Raw genomic sequence first — 9,285 nt, forward strand, 5'->3', positions numbered from 1 at the left:
AAGACAGATTTTGAAAAACAAAAGCATAACAATCAATCCACAGAATAATACCTAAATGAGATATTTTTTTGTTTGCATCTTTTCTCAAGAAGCATAATTTTTTTTTATCAAATACCAGAAGTGGAGGACACACTAGTTTACACATGTGTTAAAGAAAAAAGTAACAGCATAATGTCTCATAAGGGACTATATGCAAAATATGTGTTATATTATAATGAATAAAAAAATTATCCCACCTTAGCAGGTACTTGGAATAAATTGTTATTTCTTTTAACAATTAGGGATACAAAAATTATTTCTCTGAAACAAATCATAATACCAAGATTAGCAACAAAATCAGGTAGCACTTTCCAGATACCACGTTTAAATTTTTCGAATACATATATTTATTTATTTTTCCCTTAATCAAACACTTGACAGCATCTATTTTATATCAGAAACAGATAAAATATGTCCATATAAACAGAAGACATTGGCTTTTAATTCTTTGTATTCAATTTTTAAGAAATGATCATCTCGGGAAAATGTTTTAAAATCTTTTAAAATATCTTTTTGTTATACTTGAAATTAAAACTGCCTTCAGTTGCCTGTTGGTAAATAAGGTCTGGATATCAGTACATAACAACATGTACTGATGAACTGAATTGTGAATTAGGAATGAAAATTGTCTAGAATTTTTTTATGAGTTCTTAGGATTAAAGTAAGAATTTCCTTTGCTGGCTTGTGTAGGCACTGAGATTCTGTGGTTGTTGGAGGGGTTAAATATGGATATACTAGTGCATATATATTACAGAGGATTCATAAAAACACGACAGTGGAGCCTGGGTCAATCCATTACCATGTACAAGCAGTAACCAATAGAAAAGGAAGAAGAAGATCCAAGAAGGCTGAGGTAAGCAGTCTTCTGAAGCCCTGTCAAAGTGGAAACAATAGATCAAAGGTGTTCATGGTGAATGGTACGAGTACGTTTCTCTGTTTCTCACAGCAGGCTTGACAGCTTAAAGTAAAAACAAATTATTTTCGTGAACGATTTTTTTTGAATTTTAGCAAACTTCAGACTCAGACACAGGACTCAACGGTGTATTCCTGGAAGGCAAGGTAAACTATTTTGCACTTTTAAAAACTCTTAAAGTTAAGCATGCAAAGTACTTATTCAACAGATGCAGGGTTGCAACTTCAATAACTAAACCAAAACCCTATTCGGAAAAAGAAAAAAAAAAAATAGTGTTTCTTTGGTGGAACATGGCCAGAGCAGCGTTCTGCAATCCTAGAAAATTTGACAGCTTGCAGAAGCAGCTCTGCACTTGTTTTCTGCAATTTAATGGCAAAATTGAATGATCAGCATTTCATAAATGAAGGTGACTTTATCTTTTCCTAAGGAATCAGTAAAATTTATTTTGTCCTATTATCAATCAGTTCAATAAATGTACATTGGTCAGAATGTGACTGATATATATATATATAAATATATATGTAACATATTTATGCTATAAATAAATGGTTAAAATATATTATATATGTATATTTCCTGTTAAAATAATTATTTGTACCAATAATTTTTGATGATCAGTGGGGAGGGTTGATGTGTTTTAAATGTACCAAATATTAGTAAATGCTAACCTACTTTCTATTATCCACACTGATAATGTGAATATAAAGAAATTCTCTACCTGTATCCTAAATACATTTTTTGGTTGTTTTTGTTTCTTATCAACCATAATAATGCCATAGTTGAATACAATACTCAAGTACTTGTGCTATACATCACAATGTATCCAACTCTATATAATAAACTCTATCTCTATACATACATATATACACATATGTAGAGATAGAATATATATATTCTCTGAGAGTGAGTAGAGAGAGAGAGAATTGATAATTCAGTAGCTTGGCTGAACAGCTTAATTGTGTGCTTAAAATTATAGACATCTTCCCCCACCCTCAAAAAACTTACCTAAGAAGTTGAGCTACAGAATAACAGATTAATCACACTTTTATTCAGATCCTAGAACCTTCCTTTACCATAAAGGGCTAAAATGTTCTTTGATCTCTTCATTCCTTTGGTTCAAGGGCCAAAAGGCCTAGGGAATCTCATCCAGATGTTCTCCTCATTTAGGAGTAAAAGTAAAAGCATATGCCTTCCTCTCAGGAACAACACAGATTCCCAGTTTGGGTTTTAAAAAGATCAATTTTTTGTACTCTCGTATTCAACTACTGGTTTCAGTTCAGTTCTTTAAATTAAATAGCTTGAAATGGAAAAACACTTAGAGCTGCTAAAATTTTCTTTCCATTTCTCAGCTTTTATTGTGATTGGGTTACAACCAGAAAGCTACAAGTTGGTGAATTATTCTCAGTGTTTGCAAAATGCTTTGCATATGATGCCTACTAATTAATGTGTATTAATTAAGATCTGTGTATGAAATGTTGACATATTTTCACTCTTCCCTGAAGAAGCAACGTTTCCTGATCATTTTGATGTATAAAATTATCTAAGGGTCAAGATCTTCAAATATCTAACGGTTGTGTTCCTTTTTCTGTAGGTGCTATAATGGCAGGCACAATCTGTTTCATCTTGTGGGTGTTATTCATAACAGACACTGTGTGGACTAGAAGTGTGAGGCAGGTCTATGAAGTACATGATTCAGATGATTGGACTATTCATGACTTCGAGTGTCCCGTGGAATGTTTCTGCCCACCCAGTTTTCCTACTGCTTTATATTGTGAAAATAGAGGCCTCAAAGAAATTCCTGCTATTCCTTCAAGGATTTGGTATCTTTATCTTCAAAACAACCTGATAGAAACCATTCCTGAAAAGCCATTTGAGAATGCCACCCAGTTAAGATGGATAAATCTAAACAAGAACAAAATAACCAACTATGGAATTGAAAAAGGAGCCCTAAGCCAGCTGAAGAAGTTGCTCTTCTTATTTCTGGAAGATAATGAGCTAGAGGAGGTACCTTCTCCATTGCCAAGAAGTTTAGAACAATTACAATTAGCTAGAAATAAGGTGTCCAGAATTCCTCAAGGGACCTTTAGCAATCTGGAGAACCTGACCCTTCTTGACCTGCAGAACAACAAATTAGTGGACAATGCCTTTCAAAGAGACACTTTTAAAGGACTCAAGAACCTCATGCAGCTAAACATGGCCAAGAATGCCCTGAGGAATATGCCTCCAAGATTACCAGCCAATACAATGCAATTGTTTTTAGACAACAATTCCATTGAAGGAATACCAGAAAATTATTTTAATGTGATTCCTAAAGTGGCCTTTTTGAGACTAAATCACAACAAATTATCAGATGAGGGTCTCCCATCAAGAGGATTTGATGTATCATCAATTCTAGATCTTCAACTGTCACACAATCAACTCACAAAGGTTCCCCGAATCAGTGCTCATCTTCAGCACCTTCACCTTGATCATAACAAAATTAAAAGTAAGTAACCTGCAGGGTATGTCTTTGACTAAAGGGCTCACGGTCATTAAATGTATCTTTATCTTCATTAAAAAGAGCAAGTGTACTGCCCCCTCCCCCACTAATGTTCCTTTAGATTTTTAATGTGTTTTCAATTTTCAGTATTAAATTTTTGTCTATACACAGAGAGTCTTAATGAACCAAGAAGTCCAAATCTTCAAACTGAAGACTAAAAAGTGGACTTGAGTCATCTACAGAGGACTATTATCCATTAGAGAAACTAAATGCCTCTATCTTCTTTTACTCCAGGAGATTCCAATATTTCTGCCCCATTGAGTAGGTTTATTTAAGAAACCATACCAGGCACGAACAACCTCAAACTAGTAATAAAGAAAATATGATTTAAGAGGCATTAGGAAGGCATCTCTGTCCTGAACACTACATTACAGCTGATGCCTGAAACTCTCCTAATTGGAGTCTCTAATTAAACTCCCCTAATTACATTGGGAGTCTCAAAAAAGTGTGTAAAAGCTGGTGATTCCACCCCCAGGATTTCTGATTCAGTCGACGTAGAGTGAGACTTGAGAATTTTCATCTCTAACAGCCTTCTAGTTGATATTCTGGGAACTACACATTGAGAACTACTACTATAGTTTAAGGCTTTATAATTAAAATGGAAAGAAATTTCCCTGGTAGCTGGCAACTGCTTAGGACTTATAGGCATTAGACAGGTAGAATACTCTCTTCTTTCCTGGAAAGAACTTTTCATAAGAGAGTGACAGATGAATGCAAACTTTTTGGAAGCAGAGGCATCATCAAGAGAAGAAGTGATTATAGAAAGCAGATGTTGGACACATTAGAGACAAACTTGGCTTCTTCACAATTATGCATGAGATCAGGCTGGATTTGGTGTAAAAATGGGTCCAGCCACAGGGGTGAGATACCTAGCCTGGCATTTATCTATGCATCTTCAACCTCAGAGTAGACCCTTTAAAAATAACTTTGGGGAGATTTCTCCAGGACAATCTAAGAAAATGCATTCCAAAAGTGAGATTCAGTCAGGATAGTTTGTAAGAGAATAACAAAGATAATTTGTCAAAAGGTTGTGCTGCCTGGGTATTACTCACTAAAGCTTTTTAAGCAAATAATCGCATAAACATATAATTTATAGGAACAGACTATTTTTCCACTGGGTACTGCTCAGTTATTTAATCCTTTTTTTTTTATTTGGTGGGGGGAGTTAAATAACAGTGTACTTGAGCCTACAATCCAGGAATTAAATGGCAGCTTGCCACCACAGCGGTTATTTTTCCATGGTGATGATATGTATTGTTTAATCCTGTAGTCAAAAACAAAAGATGCAACAGAAAAAAAATGTTAAGAGATGAATCTGTTTAGCTGAATCAGAGAAACAACAATATTATCCTAAATACATAATTTTTCCTGACGAGTGTTCTGTGCTTCTACAGGTATATTACAGGTACGTTCCTTAAAAACCTCACGTACAATTGATATGGGAAGTAAACTTCAAGTGACTCCACATAGAGCCCTTGCTTATGAATTATGCATTTCATCCTGAGCATTTGTGAATTAGGGTGTTTAAGAGTGAGGTAGCAATATTTAAAACACAGTTGAGAAGTATAAGACTTTAGCTTATAGAGTGTTATGCCTGTAGTATAGACCCACATTTTAGAGTTTTATCAAAGTGTTTTATCATATATTTCTGTCATTCTCAAATCTTAGTGTGTATCAGAATCACCTGGAGATCTTGTAAACTCAGGCTGCTGTTTCCCACCCCCAGAATTTCTGACTTGCTAGGTCAGAGATTGGGCCTCACAGTTTAGTCCCCAGGTATTAATAGTATTCATGTTGCTGGCTCACGATTTGAGAACTACTATTTAATCCTTGCAAGAAACTTGTGTGATATTATTAGGAATTTCTGAAGAAAGAGAAACTGAACATCAGCTGGGGGATGATATTTGCCCAAGGACAAAGGGTAAATGCAATAGCCAAAACCTGAGCCTAAAGTGTTTTTTTTTTTTTTTTTTTTCACTCATACAGTATAATAACAATACTTTCCTTCAGTGTCAGGAATGCAAAATTTAAAAAAATTCTACCAGTAGAACAGCAACAAAGAGAAATCTAGTTATTTACTTTTTAATGTAGATACCACATTTTGTTATTTCAATATTTAAGAAAATAAATACAGGAGTTTCCCTGGAAAGAATTATTGACATAATAAAATCACACTGTGTCAAAACTGTTTAAGTACTTGCTTCTTCTTGCCACATAATCTACTCTGGCTGTAACAAAGTATTCTCCAAGAAACATACCTCTTATATGAAAAGTAATCAAAATTTACAAGACAGTGAACTTGTCTCAAGCAATATGATGGAAATATTCGTTCTTCTGAAAACTTTCAGGGATTTAAGGTTAGGTAAAAATGTTATTTACTCAACTACATTGCTTTCTGGTGTTCCCTGAGAAACAGTGTAAGTTATGAAAATGTAATTAAATTTAGAATACTTCTTTTTTATATTCATTTGTTCAGACATACATTGATTATGGGACATGAGCTTGATGAGGATAAGAGGATTGCACATTGAAAGGGACATATTCTCTTGGGCAAGAGACCCATTGTAGAAATAGAAAGAATAGGCCAGGTCTCAGCTCTGCCACTTATTTGCTGAAGTACGTTGTGTACATTTCCTTATTTCTCCGAACCAGAATTCCCACAAATGCCCAGGTGGGGAGAATGATAATATTGCCTGATAAAGCCTGTGAGATGATCAGGTGATACGTGAATGTATGTAAAAAAAGAGAACCTGACTTTTTAACAACTAAACTGCTATTCAAATGAGTCATTATTTTTATTAAATTCATTTTACAAAATGGCATAAATTCAAAGCAAAGCAACCTTGCTGGAAATATAAAATTGTTCACTACAATATGAGTCTGTATAAAACAATAGACCATAGAGGAGGGGCATTGCCCAAGTTCAGTGAGTCTAATCAGGGAAGATCTCTTGTTTGGAATGGTTTTGAAAAGGAATTTAAAGGCAATATATGGATTCATGGTTGAAATCAGCTTTTACAGACTTCCCTGAATTTTGCTAGTTTAACTGGCCTTCTCTCCTGGATGTTCGTAACTCTCAGCATAGTCATTGGTGCCAAGGGCTTTGATCCAAGGCAGGTGCACAATTACTCCCATCCTAACCATGTGAAAAGGCTGCTGGGATATTTTCTGGCTTGAGTTCTTTGTCATTCAATTCTTGGCAAAATTTTTGTTTCCAATTAAGTAAACTTGAAGATGAAGATTCAAGTTTGTTTTCTGTATTGCTTATGTAACGTGATGTTAATTCCACTTTTAAAATCATGTTATGTACACTATTTTGCATCTTTTAAGGTAATTTTCAAGCATTTTCTTTTATATTAGATTGATTTTCTACTTACCCATCCAGGATCCATCCATCCACTTTTGTACTTACCCATTCTTTCAGTCCCAAATCTGAACTGTTGTCTCCACCTCTGATGCCCTAAATCCTACCTACAGCAATCTAAATGTGCTTTATCTTACCTGCAGGTTTAGAAAACAAGAGATGTCTTATACCCCTTTGTTTCTATCACAGATCTTAACAGTATTTCCTTACTAGTGCTGTATACTAAGTAGCAGAACAAGGACTGAGATGACTGTAAGTTTGCTGAACATTTGTTTGGGGTTACTTTTATGAAACAGATAGGCACAATCTCTCACTGACCCAAATGTTTTGTATAACCACCATTTTCAAGTATTAGGCCACTAAGCCCTCCATAGGACCATGGCATGAGTTTTTTGGTCTTCCCACTGTTAGTTTCTCTTGTGTTCCAATTCATTCATCTATGCTCTTTGTCTCTGTAGGTGTGAATGTCTCTGTAATATGTCCCAGCCCATCCACACTGCCTGCAGAACGAGATTCCTTCAGTTATGGACCTCATCTTCGCTACCTCCGTCTGGATGGAAATGAAATCAAACCACCAGTCCCAATGGCTTTAATGACCTGCTTCAGACTTCTGCAGGCTGTCATTATTTAAACACATTCTCACCAAATCTAAAATTAGTTTAATGAGCTAATGTTTCTGACATGAAATATGGTTACCATTAATAGGCTTAGGACACAAGTCATATTCCCCATTGCTCTCGGCCACCATTTTCATTTGTGCAGTGTATTTTTTTCTCTTCAAAGATGCTTTTGCCAGTTACATGCAGCACAACCTGCATTAATTTGCTTTTCTTTTAATTAATAAAACAGACACAGAGTTAAGATAGTTTATCAACTCAAAGATAGTTGTATTTTGGTCTCTTCCATAGCTTATCAACACTAAATAACACAATTATATTCTTATATAATAAAAAGGACATATTTGTGTATGTTTAAAATTACTTATGCAGATACCATAATTTACAGTATAAATGTAATAATCAAACAGGAGGAGAATGACCTGAAGAAAATGAGAAAATAAGATATTCCTTAATTGTAATCATAATAAAATAATTGCAGATTGCTCAGTAACTTTTGGCTGTACAAGTTTGATATTTAGCTTGAGGATGGGTATGGAATGAATCAAATACTTAATCACTAAATAATTCTTGTTATTTAATATCAAATAATGAAACAGCAGTCATTTCTAGTTCATTACCATTTCTTGTAGCTGTTGTTTTTAGACATAGTCCACTGTATTCTTATAAGTTCTAAATTCTATGTTTATTATAATGCATTTCTTGTGGAATCTTAGTGTTTTAACATTTGAAATCCATTTAAATTGCAAATTGTTCTTCATATTTCATTGTGGTTTTGGATTTTCTAAATAAAAATATTGAGTGCTTTCTAACAAAACAGAATATTTCAAAGACAGCAAGCTTAACTGAAGAACATGTTTTAATAAAAATGTGTTGTAGTAAAAAATGATTTTCATTTTCTGGCATAAATATATGCAAATATGTTTACTCCTACCTTGATTTTATTTTTCTTCCAGAAAACACAAAAAAAGTTATTCTAATCACTTGACATATTTCTGATTTTTGTGAATTTAAAAAAAAACAGAATTTCATGAAGTAACAAAGTACTATGTTCTTTACATTAGCCTTCTGACTTTGCAAGCATATGCTATAAGCAATCTGTATATAAAGATCAATGTATGCCTTTATATATATTTTCCTAACAGTATTCTTAAAAATTCTACAAATCTGTCATGTTTCCACAGAAAAATGATTATATATATTTGTAAAACACTAGGTTAAAAATGTCCAATAGTTTACTTCAAAGCCTCTCAGAAACTTAATATGCTCTTTTATAATGTAAATTTCCAAGAAAATAATATAATATGCAACTGTGTTTTTACACCAAACTTATTTGAGGGTGAAGAAGAACCAATCCTTGCTATGAACTTATACCAAACTTATTGCTTATTTTTGCACCAAAACTTATTTGAGTGTGAGGAAGGAGAACCAATCAACAAACTTTGAACATAGTTTTTAAAATGCTGGCTGAAAGTAATAAATCAATTCAATGTTTTAAATGACCTCAAAGCACATAAATAAAATTATAAAAATTATGTCATAAAATAGAAGCAATCAGATATCATTAGACTGAGAAAAAAATATGTGAAGGGAAACATAACTTTAAATATTTGCAAACATACCGTTTGAAACGGGCACAGAACATATGCCAGGAAGTCCCAAAATGAAGAGTAGAACATAGGGGTAAAATTGATAAGAAGCCATATTTTGACTCTAGTTAAGAAAGAATTTTCTAATAGTTGTTCCAAGTCACCCGGCAATGGAAGTACTTTTCTTGAGGTAAAGTTACCCACCTCTGGAATTCTTCAAACAG

At 33.8% G+C, this 9,285-nt stretch overlaps 1 protein-coding gene across 1 annotated transcript; it reads left to right on the forward strand.

Annotated features, from left to right (window-relative positions):
- Positions 1-441: 441 nt before the first annotated feature.
- On the forward strand, positions 442-8,341 carry KERA (keratocan). Its single transcript, XM_033223520.1, has 3 exons — positions 442-1,098; positions 2,544-3,437; positions 7,314-8,341. Exons 2-3 carry the CDS (start codon positions 2,552-2,554, stop codon positions 7,484-7,486), a joined length of 1,059 nt encoding a protein of 352 aa, XP_033079411.1. The 5' UTR covers positions 442-1,098; positions 2,544-2,551; the 3' UTR covers positions 7,487-8,341.
- Positions 8,342-9,285: the final 944 nt, after the last annotated feature.

The sequence above is a fragment of the Trachypithecus francoisi genome, unplaced genomic scaffold, assembly GCF_009764315.1.
Source record: "Trachypithecus francoisi isolate TF-2019V2 unplaced genomic scaffold, Tfra_2.0 Lachesis_group11, whole genome shotgun sequence".
Taxonomy (NCBI): Eukaryota; Metazoa; Chordata; class Mammalia; order Primates; family Cercopithecidae; genus Trachypithecus; species Trachypithecus francoisi.

Coding starts and splice junctions, on each gene's coding strand:
- KERA (XM_033223520.1), top strand. CDS start 2,552: ATGGCAGGCACAATCTGTTTCATCTTGTGGGTGTTATTCATAACAGAC. Junction 3,438..7,313: donor TGATCATAACAAAATTAAAA/GTAAGTAACCTG, acceptor TTGTCTCTGTAG/GTGTGAATGTCTCTGTAATA.